This window comes from Chelmon rostratus, chromosome 21 (assembly GCF_017976325.1).
Source record: "Chelmon rostratus isolate fCheRos1 chromosome 21, fCheRos1.pri, whole genome shotgun sequence".
NCBI classification, from domain to species: domain Eukaryota; kingdom Metazoa; phylum Chordata; class Actinopteri; order Chaetodontiformes; family Chaetodontidae; genus Chelmon; species Chelmon rostratus.
The window spans coordinates 10,467,394-10,484,947 of record NC_055678.1 but is presented as its reverse complement, the minus strand read 5'-3'; the positions used below and the strand labels follow the sequence as shown (position 1 = coordinate 10,484,947).

General features: G+C 43.0%; 1 protein-coding gene across 1 annotated transcript in view; it reads left to right on the top strand.

Moving 5' to 3' along the window:
• Positions 1-1,417: 1,417 nt before the first annotated feature.
• Positions 1,418-17,554, top strand: part of afap1l2 (actin filament associated protein 1-like 2) — a 37,344-nt gene continuing 21,207 nt past the window's right edge. Inside the window, exons 1-2 of the mRNA XM_041962462.1 lie at positions 1,418-1,655; positions 15,520-15,648. Of these exons, the coding sequence (XP_041818396.1) occupies positions 1,640-1,655; positions 15,520-15,648 (145 nt within the window). The 5' untranslated portion in view covers positions 1,418-1,639. The remainder of the gene's footprint in view (positions 1,656-15,519; positions 15,649-17,554) is intronic.

Genomic DNA, 17,554 nt, shown 5'->3' with positions numbered 1-17,554 from the left:
AACCTGGAGGAAGATCCTTCTAATATCTCCACCACATTTCATTTGTCCTGTTAATTAACACTTAATCTGCAGATTTAAAGGACTTCAGAAGCACATGCAACATTTTCATTGGTCCATTTAAAGGCTCATGTCTGTTGTGCTCCAACCTACACACTTCTGACTCCTTCACTGATGACTTATTGCTGTGGTCTGTGTGTCCTGTGCTGATGAAGAAGGTGTTTGGATGGCAGGAAGTCACACACCAACAATCCAAGCATGTGATTAACTGCAGTGTGGTGGAACGTGAGGGACAAACTTTAGATTTCCTGTTTCTTTGTCTTTGTCACTTATTCTTTTATAACTGAATCAACTTTTGCACACGGACGATTTAACCTTCCCTTCAGCTCCAAATCTCATTTAAATGACATTTTAACAATAGCTACGAAGATCATGAAAAATCATTAAAACTAACTTTAAATCCACTTATTATCCTTTACTTCCGACAAAGTATAGCTGCACCATCACACGCTGCCCCATCAGCTGCGTCTCCTTGTCCCAGCAGTTAGAAGGCGCCTGTGTCTAATTCTGTGCCACCAATCATCCACCCTTCCTGTCTGCAGTCTATAGAAAGTGTATCATTAACCGGCATCATCCGCCATATGATGTCTCAGCGGTTTACCTTGTGCGTGATAGAAACTGTAACTGTAGCGCTCCGGTCTCGCCGTTTTTGCTACTCAACCGCGTAACGGCCCTGATTGTCTGCGTTGCGTTGCTCTCGTTTCCTACAGGTTGCGTTATAAAACCTCCAGCCGTGGAGGAAAAGATGCACGCCATGCTGTTTTATCATCCTCTGGAGTGCGCTGTGTCGCTCTGCGCCATGATCCTCTCACACCTCCACCCGGTCACGGCTGTCCAACGAAGGCGCACCGTGATCAGACTCAAAACTTCACTTTTCCCTGAAAGTGCAGCTCACTGTTTTTAAGAAAGCCACTACATGCATATGCGTAATAATGCTTTTGGCCCTCCATATCAGAGCTCTGTCCTCAGCCACCCTTTCCCCTGTTCCTGCCTGATCTCACTTGCATGAACTGTTTTTAATGCACAAGTCTAAATAAATAAATTTCTATCAGGAGTGACACGATTCATTAGTCTCACCCATCTTATGTAGAAACGCACAAAAGAAGAGCTGTGCATTAATAGCAGGAGTTTTGCGCATGAGACTGCGCTTTCCTGTACTTCTGCGGTTTCACGCGCAATTTAAAGCGGATTAGACGACTGCGCAAGGTCTCGGTCTCCTCCTAAAACACGAAACCTCTTCCTCATTTTGCTGTGAGACCCGCGGTAGCCTCTAAGCGACACCGGGAGGTCCCCGCTTTGCAGTGGCAGCCGAGCAGCAGTGTGGATGCTGCAGGCTGGAGGGAGGAGGTGCGTCAACGCAGAGTTGGGAGACGGGGAGAGCGCTGTTGTTCCGTCAAAAAAAAAAAAAGCGCAGTCAGTCAGTCAGTCAGTGTGTTGCTGAAAACGGGAGCGCCGGGCTGCACTCCGCCGAAGAAGTTGCTGGCCGCCCCATCACTCAGAAAACTTGCCGGCGAACTTTTGGGATTGTTTGATTGTATGAGAGGAGGAAAACGAGGGGCAAGAAGGCTGAAACTGTGAGGGAATGGAGAAGCACAAAGGTAAGAGGGGGGGGGGGTTTGCGCCGAGCTTTGAGTCAATAACATGAGATACAGCTGCTGACTGCCCCAGCGTCTCCCTGTCACTGCTGACAGTGCGTGCTGTACGCCTCATTTATAGAGGAGAAATGTTTTTTAAGTACTGTTTACTCGTACACCCAGATAACATGAAACATCCTGTGACATGTATCGATTTTGGATGCGTTTGATCCATATTGCCGGAATAGACTAGAAAGACAGAAATCTGATGTTTTGGCTCATTTTGCAAAGTTTTGGACGTTGCATCAAAGTGGCTTGGATGCTGGTCACCTAGTACTAAAAATTAAACCTTCTCCTGGGTTTTTTTTTAGCCTATAGGCTCTCTCCTAAACCGAGTCTTCACGCTGAAACTGCTTGCTGAATCCACCCTGTGTCACCAAGAAGATGTGAGCCTTATCCCCGACTGCCTCCCCATCCACAAGTGGGCTCCATAAAATAGTTTACACTGTGGCCACTGATGAATTCCAATAGCTGCAACATTGTTCTCACAGCATTCCTCAGATTCCTGTGGCTATTTGTCCATGAGGGAAGAGCAAGGCCATTTAATACTTCCTGATGGGCATAAACAAACAGTTTGAGCCAAAGTGTTAAAATTAGTTAGTGCCAGCAGAGTGGTGCACCTCACCTTGCTATTAGAAATGCTAAGAAAAAGAAGCATAGAGAGGCTGGTTGTCTTTGGACCCCGGCACTGATGGTCCATGGACCGTCAACACATTTTTGAATCCCTCCTCGCCATCACTGGTCTGGGTTAAGCAACTTGCTGGACTGTAAACAATGGCTACAGTTTAAGTGGACTGGCATCTACACAATTCACAAGGAAGCAATCTGCAACATTCCCGTTCTCCAGCTGACTAGACGCCCGGTTTGTTGACTCCCACACTCTCTCAGAGAAGATATGCAGCAGCATTTTTCATTAGCTGTGGAGGCTTTGGATTGGTCTGCCTTCAGTTCATTCATTTGTTTGTCTCCATTACACTCAGAGCTGAAACAATAATCGACTATATGATAAATTAATCTGCACATTTGGAAATGTTTTTAAGCAAAACAAGTCAAATATTCTGTGGCTGCTTTTATGCTTTGTGTGACTGTAAATTGAACATCTTTGTGTTTTGGTTTGTTGGTTGGGCAACACAAGTTATTTGAGGATGTCAGTGATGGGCATTTTTCACTGTTTTCTTTCATTTTATAGACCAAACCATTTCTCAACTGAGAAAGTAGGATGAATAGATGATGGAAAAGTTGCAGCTCTGCTCAGTTGCGGTATCTCAGTATAGGAGGACTGTCTGTCACCTTTCCCCAGTTATGAGATTACACTGATTGTCCACCAGGGGAGCTGCATTGCTCACTTGCACCTCAAACAAACTGGATCAAAAGTGGGAATGGACTGCTTGTATAGTATGTGTCAGTATTTTAAAAGCTGAAGTGGCTTTCAGATGCGAGCATTGCAGCACCCGGTTGTTCCTGATGTGGCTAAAGCTCAGAGAACGGCAGCACTTTCTAAATCACAGCTGTTGGTCTAAGACATTGTAAGAGCTGATCATACACCTGGTGGTTAGCCCACAGAGTGCAGAGAATGAGCTGGTGTGTGGGGCTGAAATAAGGGCTGGAGTGTACTCCTTTGGCAGCAGCGCCAGGACACTGAATTAGATACGAACAGCCACAGGCAGCCAGCGAAGGAGGTACAGTAAAGGGAAACATGAGGAAATCCAGGGAGGCCACTGACAAGGCAGGGCATTGTTTAGCATTCTGGATTTGCTCCGTGTTTCTCAAACCTGACTCATGCAGGTTTCATTCCAGATGAACACTTCAGCAGCTCATGTCACCGATTCTCACACCTTCCGTCTGAGACAGGGATCAAATGATTGAAACCACCTACAGCCGTGTTTGGTTTCAATGACAGTTGGGCCGTGATGGGACATGTCTGAGAATCATTGCTACAGGCTGTGGCTCGGCAGCAGACTGGAACAGTTTTTGTGCAATCAGTGGTCACTTTGCCCAACTTCTAATCGCAGTCCACGTTTTACTGTTTCAGCCCTCTAAATGTTAAATAATCTTGTTGGCACAAAGTCTCAAATGGCTGTTCTGGGAACTGTATCTTGATCAGCTGACAAATTAGTGAAAGTACTGCATATTTTCATAATAATGGCCCATTAAAGAAACATTACGTAAATAATATACAAGTACATATATAGAAAGAATCAAAAAGTATAATTTCCCTAAATATTCCCATAAAAGGAACAGATAAGTTTGTTTATTTTTTTGCAGAATCCTCTCCAGTATTTATTATCTTCCTCTCCTTGTCAATCAGTGCCTTCCACCTCATGCCCTTGCTTGTTTTGCTTCCCATGTTATTATGGATCCCAGCAGTTTCTGGTCGGCCTGTGTCGAGTTCACTGCCCTTTGCAGCTGGGTTTCACCCAGAAAAGTGATGGGATCTGTGATGAGGGCTCGGTGTCTCGCCTCCAGCGTCAGCCGTCTCCTCCAACAGTAATCTGATTCTGTGATCGCTGCCAAAATAAAATGTAAGACAAATGGAGTCAGGCTGACAGATGGATTGATGGACATTTTTGAAAGAAAGGATTATTCACTTGGCACACGAGCAGCTATTGTAATATATGTCTTGTCACAGAGGTTGAGAGTAACGCAGTTTCAATTCTCTGTTTGTCTTGTACATATTGCAGAATTTACAATAAAGCTGACTTTGACTATAGTTTTAAAACTGACTAGCTTTGGATTTGAGAAATGGCAGAAGATATGATTTTGAATGAAATGCTTATGTGCACAGCATTGTTCGAAGTTTTTGATGTAATAAAACAAGACTACAGGCTGTAAATATGCCAGCAGCTGTTTGAGGTTGCTTTTAGTTAAATGCATGGATCCTAACATGCTCACAATGACAATGCTAACATATTGATGTTTAGCAGGTGTGATGTTTACCTGTGGATGCATTAGGAGAGCCTCAAACTCCCCAGTTGTGAATATTGGGGAAAGCTCTCACTGACCTTTGCTGATCGATGCACCATGCACAAAATGAGGAGGAGGTCACACTAAGACACACCCGTGAGCGTGAGAGGTGCTGAGAGCGCTGCAGCCACAGGTTAAGGTCGTGGTTATGGTGCTTAAACATAAAATGTTTGTGTGTGCTGTGTTATTTGAAGTTGTGAAAACTGTCAATAACCACTTGTTGCTGCAAAGTTCTGTTTGTGGGTCCCTGTACTGGCGGTGCTTTCAGCGCTGGTGTCTACAGTCTGTCAACTGCACTGGTCATGTCAATCAAAATAGTCTCAGTCAAGATAAATTCCTCAGCTTGACTAACATTGGTTGGATATTAGAGTTTCAAAGGTGCCTCTGAGCGTAGCATGACAGTGTGACAGAGTCTGGGGTTTTATTGGGTTTGACCTCCCATAAGCTCAGCAGAGGGAAGGCTAAGATGTAGGCCATCAGGGCTGGCATGGGGTCTGCCGGTTCACTTGTATGTGTGTCACGGGCTTTGCTTGCCAGTGGGGAGTGAGCGGGGTGCGTGTAATTCAGGAAGCTGGACCAGGCTATAAAAATGATGAAAAGAAAGACGGTCTTCCTGATCTGTGGCAGTGCAGAGCTCCGTGTGAGTTTGGCCCTTTTCGCCCTCCGGGCCTCGCTCTTGTTCATTTACAACACATCAAACGTGGCTTTGTTTATTGGATACAGGAGCTCTGGATCAGGCCTGCATTGTGTTGGTTTCTTTTTTTCTCACCAGGTACGCTCCTGAAGGAAAAGGTGCTCAGACCGGGAGCTTACTCACTTGTAATCACACACATATGCACACACGCTAGTTCTCACTCTCCCTGCAGCCCTCCTGGCCACTTATCTGCGGGATAATGACTAAGCAGAGAAGCTTTTATGTGGGTGACTCTGAGGCGGCATTGCTAGTTAGTTTTTATTTGTCAGCAGCTGCTTCGAGTCTGTCGCTTTCTTTCTCATCAAGCCAAGACCATGGAGCCTTATAAAGCTCCAAAACATGGCCTCTAAAACGCAAATCTGCTTATCACTACACAGTGTATGTTAATTGAAAAATGACTGATGGTTAAAGCCCACACAGTGCGGTATATGCATGCATATACACCCCACACACCTCAGGACATCTACTAGATGATGCCTTTGAGTGTTGGTGGTTTCCTGTGGAGTGAGGAAATATACAGAGACAGGGGGATTGAAGGAGGGATGAAGGCAGGGTGCTGCATTAAGAGGAAGGAGATGGAACCACACTGGGCCTCCTCTGCCTCGTGGCCCAGGGCTGACACATTTTTCATCTGTGTGTATGTGTGTGTGTGTGTGTGTGTGTGTATGTGTGTGTTTGTGAGAAATGGAAGAGAGACTTATAAAGTAATTTCCTTAATAGCTAACACAATTGGCAGCTGTAATGGATGGTATACACTGACTTTTCTGCATTTTGCACTGATCAGTTCATGCTGTTTGGATCTAAACTCACTGTGGATGTAAAAATATCTTCAAACCTGCATGACTGCTTGACACAACAGGCAACAGACATGCAGCAACATCTGCATTTAGCTGGAGCTCTCTCACCCATTTAGCTCTGTTTTGGTCTCCACCTCCTCCAGAGGCAAATATCTGACTCTTTGGATGCTAAATGCACCGCTATGTTCACTGATTAGTAGCTAACTTTGTCTGTCTGCTGTTTGGTGCTGCGCAGGTAGCACACAGTGGGTCTATCTGAGCTTTTTTTTTGCTCAGCTGCCTGCTGTTGAGAACGGTGAGACTCAAAACAATGAAGGAAAGACACGTCAGTGCTAGTAATATTCCTCAGTGGGTTTCTGTTTTACATATCGTCATTTGACCCATGGTTTGTGTAGAAATATGAGAGCAACTTTAAGAGATGACATTTTAAACTTTCACTTTCCATTTATGTCACCATCTTAATCATAATGGGAGAAAAGTGATGGGCTTTCATCCCACAGCTCTTTCAAAGCTTTTTTTTTCAGCATTATTAAGATTCCAGTACATCAAAACTGTCATACGAACTCTTGCAGCTTGTGTCCTTTGTCTTGATAATATTGTCATTAAACCGAGCCAGCGAAGGGCTACAGAAATTCTTCCTGAGAATGTTAAGGAGGGCCATTTGTTAGAATCTAAAATAGTGGTATTTGTACTGATGGCAGATTTATTTTGCATGGACAAAGATTCTGGCATCATGCCTCAAACTTTTTCGTTTTCACTCTGCTCTTTTTCGCACTTCCCACATCTCTGACTTTGCTTTACACACACTTTCCTTCACATGCACCAACTTCATGTCATCAGCAGCAAGACTCGTTATCTGCAGGGACTACAGTAACGTGCACTGCATCTTAATCAAGATAAGGTTGCTCAAGTACACCAGGGCCCCTTCCTATATGTATATATATATATAAAGAAAGATTTACTTGGATTTTTAGAGCCCATTAGCATGTTTCTGTTATAAAAACTGGCTGATTTCTCCAAGGGCCGTGGTGTAAGCCTCGATATTACTGAGACAGCACAGATCTAAAGGCTGGAAAAAAGAAACGGGTGTTGGGAAAGATAAAGCTCGAGATGAGTAGAGGAGGGATTCAATAGTTTGGGCAGAGGGAAGATGAAAGAGGAGAAACTTGGAAAAGAAAGGGGAAGTTAAGTTTATAAGTGACTCCTTTACAGCTTTTGTCCTCTGTAAAAGTTAATGCTTCAATCTGCGGCTCAGCGTAGGATGAATGGCCGCAGTGAGCCTGGTGCTAGTATAAAGCCTGTGTCTTCACCACTCCCTTTTATCCATTTCCTTATATGACGTTGGAACTGCTGTTACTTTTCATGTTCCAATCACATCGTTGATATTTAACTGTGCCGCATTATTTCATACAGTATTTCATGGGGAAATGCACTTCTCATCCACCAAAAAGAAAGAAAAAGAAGAAACAAACCCAAACAAACTGTCGACTGAAATTCATTATGAGCTGTCATGACAAGACTGTAGGTTTTCATTTCAACCAAACATACGGCAATTCCATTTCCTCTTCTCTGGTTTACGTGTTGTGTTGCAGTGTCAAAACCAGTGGATTCTTCAGACTGTTTGGCCACAACCAAACAGTCTTCCTACATCAAAAATTTCCCACGGCGTACAAAACACTTCCTGTCACTCGTTTAAGAGCTCGGCTGCGACCTCTTCTCTGACCTCAAGGCTGACACAGTTTTTACTTTTGTGTCTGTTTTTTTTTCCTCTGCACTGTCAGCCCTTTGCCTCAAAAGTGCTGCTTGTTTCTCTCATTCTCGCTACTTTGCTTCTAACTAGAAGCAAAACTGTAACATAAGCAAAGCAGTGTGATAACAAGACCAACTCCTCAGATCAAGACTCAGAAGTTCACCTAAAGACCACAGAGTTTCACACATGAAGGAGGCCGGTTTCTGTCAAACCGGAGCAGCCACTGTTGAACTGAGGAGGGGGCCATCACATCAGCTACTTCTCCTGACACCCCTCCCCGGGCACTTTGACACCAACCAACAACAAATCCAACTGGCTTGGACTTACCACTCCTACAGTACATGCAGTGTCTATGACGTATCGATGCAAATCTTTATTTAAGCAGAGAATGAAAAGGACAAGTGACAAAGACGGGGAGAAACAGAGGCTCGCCTCTGATTGGACGAATACTGCATGAGGGACTGGCAAGGAGAGTTTATCACAAAGTTAAAAATGGCTGCTGTGAATGTGTTACACAGAAGTTAAACTGACAATGTTGTTGTTAAAACTCATGTTGGCTTAATTCCACGAGAAGGGACTTGTGTGCTTTTACCTGTAATGTTTAATGCACCATCGTGCTTCTAGCTTCAATCTATTCTTTCACTTTTCACTTCTCTTGTGTCACTTGTGTCCACTCCTTTCCAAAGTTCCTCCAGTGCTGCTATCAGACACAGGCGGCCCCTCTTCTGAAGTCATCAAGTTGACACCCGCTTTTTTTTACTCAGGTTTCTACGGCAATAAGACCAAAACACAGCTTGGATTAATCCAGCTGTGTCCACGCAGTCCCTGCCCCATGGCTGAACCCAGCATCCTGCAGGGAGACGGACCAGAGCCTGCCAATAGTGATCAAACCCCAATCAAATCTCCGTTTGATCCTTCATTCAAGCGCTGGTATCAGCCAATTATCCGCTCCTCTCACCAGACAAAGTTCGGGCTGGAACAAACCAATCACACGTAGCACTGTCTTGCAGTTGTGTGCGTTGACGCTGACCCAGAGGTCAGTGTCATTCGTTTGTTTTCCCCTGAAAATTTGGCATGTCAGAGCTCTGTTTCTGTCCCTTTCCTCTCCTGTCAACCAAAGCAGAAGCGCCTTGAGTCTCTGGCGGCGTAGAAAACCAATCGCCCAGAACTTTTACTGTCGTGTTTGGTCGCTGGTTCCAATTCTCCTTCCTCCCCCCACTTCCCTTTTAGGTGTTGTAGCTCAGTCACGAGTCAGTCTCAGTGCTTTGTTTCATTTGCTGTTACTTCAGTCTACTACAGCTGCCAATCATTGTTTTCTTCAAAATGGAGTTATTTAAGTGTCTTTTCTCATTCCTAACAATTATTCTATTTTATGTATTTTTCAGAGTGTGAATTTTGCTTTTTTAGTTCAACCCTTCATTTAATATTATATGAAGGATTGAATTAAACAGTAGGATATATATTGATACAAATAGGCAACAGGCAAGTACAGTTTACCAACTCAAGAATACACTCATGAAATTTGGGTCAAAATAGAATCGATGCAATCCTGGGTTAACATAACCCAATGGCCATGGAGAGAAAACCAAGCAAGAGCCTGAGTATGTTATTATGCCTCCACCCCAGCAAGAGCCGTGGCTTCATGTTTCCGGGTTGTCTATCCGTCCGTCCCATTCTCGTGTACGCAGCTGTAAAATTTGGCACAAAGTCCATGTGGATTCAAGGATGAACTGAATCAATTTTGGTGGTCAAAGGTCGACGGTCACTGTGACCTTACAATGCATTTTTTGGCCATAACCCAATAGTTCATACACTAAATATGACAAAAATCCAAACAAATATCTAATAGGACAAAATGAAGAAGGTGACATTTTATATCCAAAAGGTCAAAAGGTCAAAGGTCAGCTTCACTGTGACGTCATGATGTTCTGTAAAAGCACTTTTCTGGACGTTATTCAACACCATAACTCAGGAACAGAAGGGGAGACTGTGACCATACCCCACAATTAGTCACACACTGAACTGGGGACACTAATCTTGGGTTTCCACCTTGAATCCGTGCGATAGATCTTCTGTGCTGCCGGGTTGAAGATGTGTGTTCAGGTGATCGTCGTTGCACCATGTGATGAAGCTCTGTATCAGTCCTCTGTGCTGCTCTATAAAAATAGCCCCTAAGTGAAGACAGCATGTTTCTCACTGGAAATTATTCAGTTAAACCATTTACATGTCTATATCGTGAGAACTTCCATTTCACCAAAAACACACGTAAGACCTTTTATTAAATTCCTTCAAAGTCTAAAATACATATATATTTTATGAGTCTGGACAGACATGGATGTAAATCACTTGTGAGGCTGTAATTCTAGTTTTTTTTATATTATTGTTGGGTTATTTACCCAAAATAAAATACGGTACCATGACTGCAAATTTCTGTAAACTTTAGCTCATATGCACATTGTTTAAATAACTGTATGTTTTTGGTAGTTTTATCGTAAAAACTTGTTGTCTCTAACACTGAATCAAAGCATGTTTGGAGGCTGAAATGACAATGGAAGTACAGTAGTCTAAAACCGCTGTCTCCTCTGCAGAGGATACTGCGGCAGCTGCTCGACTGGAGTGCCAAACAGATGAAATCACACTCAAACGAACTGCCAGTTAATCTCTATCACGAGTAATGGTGACAGCTGTGTTGTAAACAAGTTTCATGAGTTTACAAAGTGCTTGCTCAAGCAAGTGAAAGATGGTTTCGCAGTTAGCTAAGTCTGATTTAACGTCCCTTTATTACTTTATCATGTTAAACAAGTAAATACTGTGGTGTTTCTTTTTCTTTTTGGGGTTGCCAGTGCAAAGTCAGCACTTTTTTTATTATTCTGCATTTTTTCAGCTTTAATTGTTTACCAATTAAGTAAGAAATATCTGTGTTCCTGACTCGGATAATATATTTATTTAAGCAATAAGTTTTTTACTCTCTTGTCCACTAATAGTGTGTTAAATAACATTAACTGCAGGAAAACTCTGAGGCTGTGGGGTAGAGTTTGACTTTTTCACCGTTGATCAAAGACATAAACATGCTTGAAAGCAGCACCAATATTGCATCAGTGAAAAACTGGATATTTCCTGGAGCATGACTTGATAAGCTGGGACTTGAGGAGTTGTTTTCAAAGTCGGACAGATGAAAGGAGAGGATGAAACGTGAAAATGGGGTCGGTTTGATTTAAAAAAATGAGAAAAGACAGATACAAGTAAACTGCAGTAGCACATTTAATGGTAAAATAATAAAGATTTGAGTTTGTTTTTGCTATTTAGAGACAACTTAAGGGTTTGGTGAGCATGCTTGTAATGTAAACTTCTCACTGTGACGTCCCAGGTTACCATTTCAAAGCTCAACTGAGCACAAGAGGAATGCCTGAGTCACTGCCAATGCTCATTATTGTTCAGTACAGGTTTCTGCTGTAGGTAAAACTGCACTTTGAGGGAAAGCTGATTAGATTCTTGTCACATTATATTCAGACAGCATGTTTTCAAGACTGACCCCCCAAGTAGTAGAAGTATATCAGCAACCCATTTAACCTGGAAGCGAGTGTAATTGGAATGAGAGGCCATGCCTGCTTCGTTAATTTGATGAGATGAAATGCTTGCGCTCGTCTTTGCGAAGATGTGGGCCGTCAGTGTTGATGCAGGACCTCAAGCCTCTCAAAATATGAAACGCTGCCAGGATCCTGACAAGACCCCCTTGTTCAGCAGAAGATTTGCCCAAATTCAACAAGGAGAATGGGGCAACAGACCCCAAGTCCAATGCCTTCTCTTCTTTGAATAAAAAGCCCATTATACAGAAATTATTTTGACATGCATGTTTTGAATGCAGTCCTATTTTTGCCCATTTAGTTCCTTAGCTGACCTATTGTAGGACTAGGAATTGGGATAGCCCCCATATCCCCACACGAGTCCAAGTAATGATTCATCCTTCTATGCAACCCAGTAAAGATTTGATTGTGCACATTTTGCACTGTTTTAAGATGCATGAACTCGCCTTTCATTAAGGCCTCGTGATCATCTTCCGCCTCACAGGCAGGAGGTTAGCAGCTGTGCGTGAAAGCTGTTAAAGATTAAAAAGATCATGTGTAGTCCAGATGCACAGATGGGCGCACAGATACACATGCTTGCAAAGACATTTTATGTATTCTTTTTGGTTATTTTGGGAACAAAATCACAGACATTTCAGCCAAATTTAAAGAATAAGCCTTTTTTTCTGTTTACCACAGCCAGGAAAGGACAAGGCAAACAGATGGAGACCAGGATGGCACTGAAAATAGACCTCAGACGCTTGCAGCTAATATTGCAGTGGATATTCATGGTGGATTCCACTAAAATCTAAGCCACTGTGTCACTGTTTTACAGTAGGAATAACAGCAACAGACCAATACGAGTGTTCAGACAACCAGACAGGGTTTGGACAATTTCCCAGTTCCATTCATTCATTCATTTCAGTTTCAGTCCTCTGGCTCGACCTAATCAGACATTGCAAATACACCTTACTGATCTGGCAATTTATCAGAGCGCAATGTCAAATAAATTGTGAGTGGATGTATCAAGGGTGTGAGGAATCAAACAAAAGCTCTTGTTAATGAAGCAAACCAGGAAGTACGCCCTCAGGCATGAGGAGGAGAAATTCCCCTTAGGCAAGGTTAAAACCTCCAATTCAACTGGTTTTCTGACACAGACTTTATTTTGCAAAGTTTGCACTGTATTTTATTCTCACCTGCACTTTTTACTGTGTTTTAATTGCATCACAAGAATATATTTCCTCATTTGGAAACACTGTGGTGCTCCGGCTGGTTGATGGTCTCACAGATTCCCTTTGGCGATTCTACAGAAGTGAGTTGTTTATGCTGTGAAGGCTGCGGTCACTCACTGGATGTGCAGTGGGCGTCTGGCCAAGCCGTAGCCCACAGAGACGGCCCGCTACAGACCTCCCTGTCCTGTCAGCTGACTCCGTTTCCCAGGGTCCCCCAATCCAAAAGGCCATCAGAGTCAATCTCTGCAAACACACAAGGAGGAGAAGCTGGAAAAATGTTTAGATTCATACTGAGCAACCAAACATCAGCAGCTAAACAACTATTTGAAATTTATTGAAAGCAAATGTGTGTGGTTTTAATCATTATTGTAACATTTCAACACAGTTTCTAATAGCTTTTAAGGATATTTATCATTGCTTAAGCTGATTTTAATTGCTTTACAACCCCAAATGTGTGTGTGTGTCTATATGTGTCCAAACCAGTGATGTTTTCCATGGTGCATGCACCGCAGGGCCTCTCAGCAGAAGTTGACTCAGCTTGAGCAGGAGTCATTAAAAACAACCCAGCTTGCTGTTGCTCTGGGAAAGCCTCTCGTCATCTCCGAATGGCGAAGCTTACCGGGCTCTCACACCTTATTTTGCAGAAATGTCCAACTTTGCAGAGGTTCTTTGATGTGTGGGAGTGTTGGAAGGAGAGGAGAGGGCATGAATGCACTCCCCCCGCAAGGCTCAGTCAGTGATCAGTTTGAGCCGGAAGGAGCCACTAAAACAGACTAGCTGACAGTGTTGAAAGAGTTCAAATAGAAAGGAGCAATTCTTGAGCAAAGTCAAATGATATGAACGGTCATTCTGTTTATCTAAAACTTTGATATATTTCAGTTTTAGTCACAGCGGTTTGGTTGTCACTGGTACAAAGACTCCTGCCATGACTCACCATTTGTGTGTCCAGTGTTTCAGCCAGAAGGTAGTTTGTTTGTTTGTTTGTTTGTGTGTCTTAATGTAATGTCAGAAAATTCGTGTGAAAAGAAATTTAAATACTCAGGATTTAAAGAGCTTTGAGGGTGTTGTTATTTAGCTTTTTCAATACCAAAAATACAAGAAGAAGAAATGTGTAAACTGAGTTGCAAGCATTAGCGCGTCCAGCTAACTAGCTTCCTACCTGCAGTAGTAACCTAACCCACCGTTAATTCCAAGGCAACAAACATTCTGTTATGTTAAAAGGCCCCGCTAGCAATAAGGCATCCACTGTGTGGAAACTGGTGCTGGATGTGAGTTTCACAGCTCTGTCCTGCCCTTTATTAGATTTGCAGCTAGCCCAGACAAGTCCATTATCTGACAAGCAACACATTTGCCAAACCCATTGGTTAGTCCTGAAAGCTAAAGTTCTCTTGTGATGCTATGTCTTGCTTTTCCAACTGTGAAGCTAAGGTTTAGCTAGCAGTCAGTTAGCTTAGGCAAAAACACAGCGAACTAGCCTGGCTCTCTTTTAAGTTCAAAAATAAGCCCACCAACATCTCTAAAGCTTGGTAATGAACACATATGTTTGGTTATTTGTATGCAAAAAGAAATTAAGGTATTTTTAACCTGTGGAAAGAGCTAGGCAAGCTGTTTCAAGTCTTTATGCTAAGCTAAGTGTCCTCACTTTAGCTCCAAACTAACATGACAGTGGTATCGCCCTTCTCATTTAACCCTCAACAAGCAAATAGGTCAAACTATTCTAAGTAAAATGGTTTATGCTTTCGTTCTGACTTGGTTTCAGGTTTTGTTTGAAAAGGAAATTATCTGAGTAAAGGGATTTATAAATAGTGCGTCAAATTACCCAGTAAACTATAATACACCGCTGATTGAGGAGAGTTCACCTATTTACATGATGAATTACGTTTTACCATAACCGTGTGTACTCATGACTGTCTTCTTGGGTTAAATTTGGATCTACTTTTTAGACCCAATTAACCAAGTGGAAACAAGTGATGGTAAAGCTAATTATAATACAGAGATCCATTTAAAAATACATCAAAATAATGGCTTATGTTCTGTGGAGGATTTCATACACCACAGTATCTAAGAACAGTAAGCCGCCCCCTCTGATATCAGCCCCACCTTTCCCTTTAATAAAGTCTCTCTTCTTTATCCCCCTTCTGTCTCGTCTTTTGGTGAAGTGCTCACACACTGAGGCCCACTGTAGCAAGGGGCCTATTCATGAGGCCAAGAGACAGTGGAGGGAAACACAAAGAGCTCCCCACACAGCGAAGAGGGCCGTGAGCTCAGCGCTGACCCCTAAAGGATGTGTGTGGGCTGCACCCAGACACGGTGGCCCCGCCGACTCGGCCCCAGGCTCCTCCCTCCTCTGGACTTGACCTTTCTCTAAACCCGAGCAACTCCCCAAGCGGCCTCAAACACACTTGCAACTGTCAATAGCAACGAGATGAGAGTGCTGACCGAATGACATAAAGTCTGAATGGTTATCGAACGTTTGCCAGATGAAAACCTCTGAGGAGTCTCTCCCATGTTAAATGTTGGCATAGAGCGCCAAGCTTGAAACACAAAAGCCAAGCCGTGAGAATGAAATAGCTGACAAACTAGCAGCTGAATTCAAACACAAGCCCTTGAGTTGAACTCCCTGTTCTCAGTCATAAATAAAAGTATAACTTCATAGGCTTCATGTTGCTCTTGTTTTTCTTACTGATGGGAACTGTGACAGTCTGGGTTTAGAGCCGTTGTTTAAATACTTTAATGCTTCTGCTGCTTTTAATATTTGAGTATAAAGGAATTTTTATTTATTTTTTTTGCTTGGCTCCTGAGACCCTCTTTTCTGTCTGTGCTTCCAGTGCTGGACCAGCTCCTGATGGAGCTCCACCGCTTCCTGCTCATCCTGGACAAAGAGACCCTGAGTGGGAATGCCACCATCCAGAAAGGCTTGCTCTCTGATCTCCTCCAGTCCTACAGAGCCTCTAATGGTATGTAGGAATAACTGAGATATAGTGTACATGTAGAGCAGAGCATTTATTTGCATTGAAAATGTCGATTAATAAACTCACTGGCTTAGTTTTATGAACGTTTCAGTCAGGGAAGCATCCAGTGAATCAACCGGAAATACAAATCAGAACCTGCATGACCTTGTTCCCAATTGAATCAGTACGGGAACTGTACAAGTGAGCCGAGAGGAGATCTGTCGGTTTTCCCAGAAGGTTGTTTGATTGCGTAAACCACAGAGCTCAAAGACACTAGTTCTGTTTTTTCATGGTTATTTCACTGTAAGATAATCTTTCATTCCTCAGAATGATAAAATCTTGCCTGTTCTGTGTTACGAGTTGACGTCTACCTCCCATAAAGGCTGCTGAAGTGTTACTGTAGAGTTCCAGTTCCTGGAAATCTAAGTGAATATTTGTATTTGCTAATATATTTATTGGCAAGCTCTCAGCCCCTAATGAGACTTTTAATTGACACTTCTAATGGTCATTTGTTAAATAGGTCAGGCAAATAGATATGTTATCTGCTAAAGGTGCAGCATTGAAACTATCCAGATAAAAGCTATTCCAGTCGGTGAGTTTGGTCATTCCTACAAGCCGAAACATTTCCTCAGTGTTCCTGACTTACATACCGTGATGTGGCGATATTTGTGATTTCATGACAGCGAAATTGGTCGAGGTTTAACCACAAATAATTTAACATGCAAAAGCTTTCAACTGGCAGTTACTCTGCCTTGATGCAAAGCACCTTATGTAACACGCAGTCAGGCACTGCGTTTCCCACAATTCAGTGAGCTTACATCGGTCGTTTGGCCTCAGAGAAGCCATCAAGCGACCCACTCTGGTATTATTTTGCCCTTTTAAACTCTCAGTAACCACCATGTAATAATTATACTCTTGCAGGCTTCTATTAACAAATACATTTGGGGCCTTTTATCCCATTATGGTGGCTGGAAACCACATTGCGGTGGCTGAATTCAATATTTTTGCCTGCATTTCTTGTTCCCTTGCAAAATTATCGGGTTGACATTCTTTGTTTTGCGGTTATTAGTTTTACGCATGCAAGCGGGCTATAATCACACAAAGTGCCTCTTGCTTCATCCCAAAGTGATGCATGGCCTGTTATCGTATCCTGTCAAACAGCTAAAGGCGAGTTTGTTTTTCCTGCTCACTGGGTCTGACACTCAACATGGAACTGCGGCAACTGCTGGTGGGCTGATGTGATTTATGGTGCCTGGACGTCAGTTAGTTAGTGAACCAGTGCTACGCCGAGTCTCATCCAAGCCTCTGCCTCTAGGTGTGCTGTTAATTGGGAATAACGAATGAGCGCTGCTTTTGTGATGTCGGGGAAAAATGCAATTCTTCTACATTTACCATCACTTTCGGGTTGAAAAAGCCATCCTGGGGTGTTGCTACTCCCTCTCCATCCCTCTCTGTCTCTCACACACCGACACACACCAGCAGCCATGCTTTTCCATGTTCAGGTCCTGGACTCGTCTCTCCATACTTCCTCTCCTGGCTCCAAGCTGTATCATTTTTCCGAAGCTGCATTTATCCTCCGGGGACGCTCACTTCCTTTGAGCAGCACTTTATAAATAGCATCTCAAACTCTGTTCCCTCGAAAAATCTGTTTTCACTGTACAGGCAAAACATTGTTTCTTTCTGCTGTTGTTTGGTTTCACCTCACGCTATCTATTTCAAAGGAGAAACTTTCTCTAGAGTATCACTCAGTGTTAGAGTTTTGTTTGATTTCCTCTCAGGGTATAATCTTAGTCAGCTAAAATATTTAATTCAATGAAACAGCTTTCCTCAAAACAGCTCTGCAGCTCCAGAACAAATTCCCATTACAGGTTAGAGTAACCAGCTGGAGCCTGCTATGCCAAAACCACAGGGT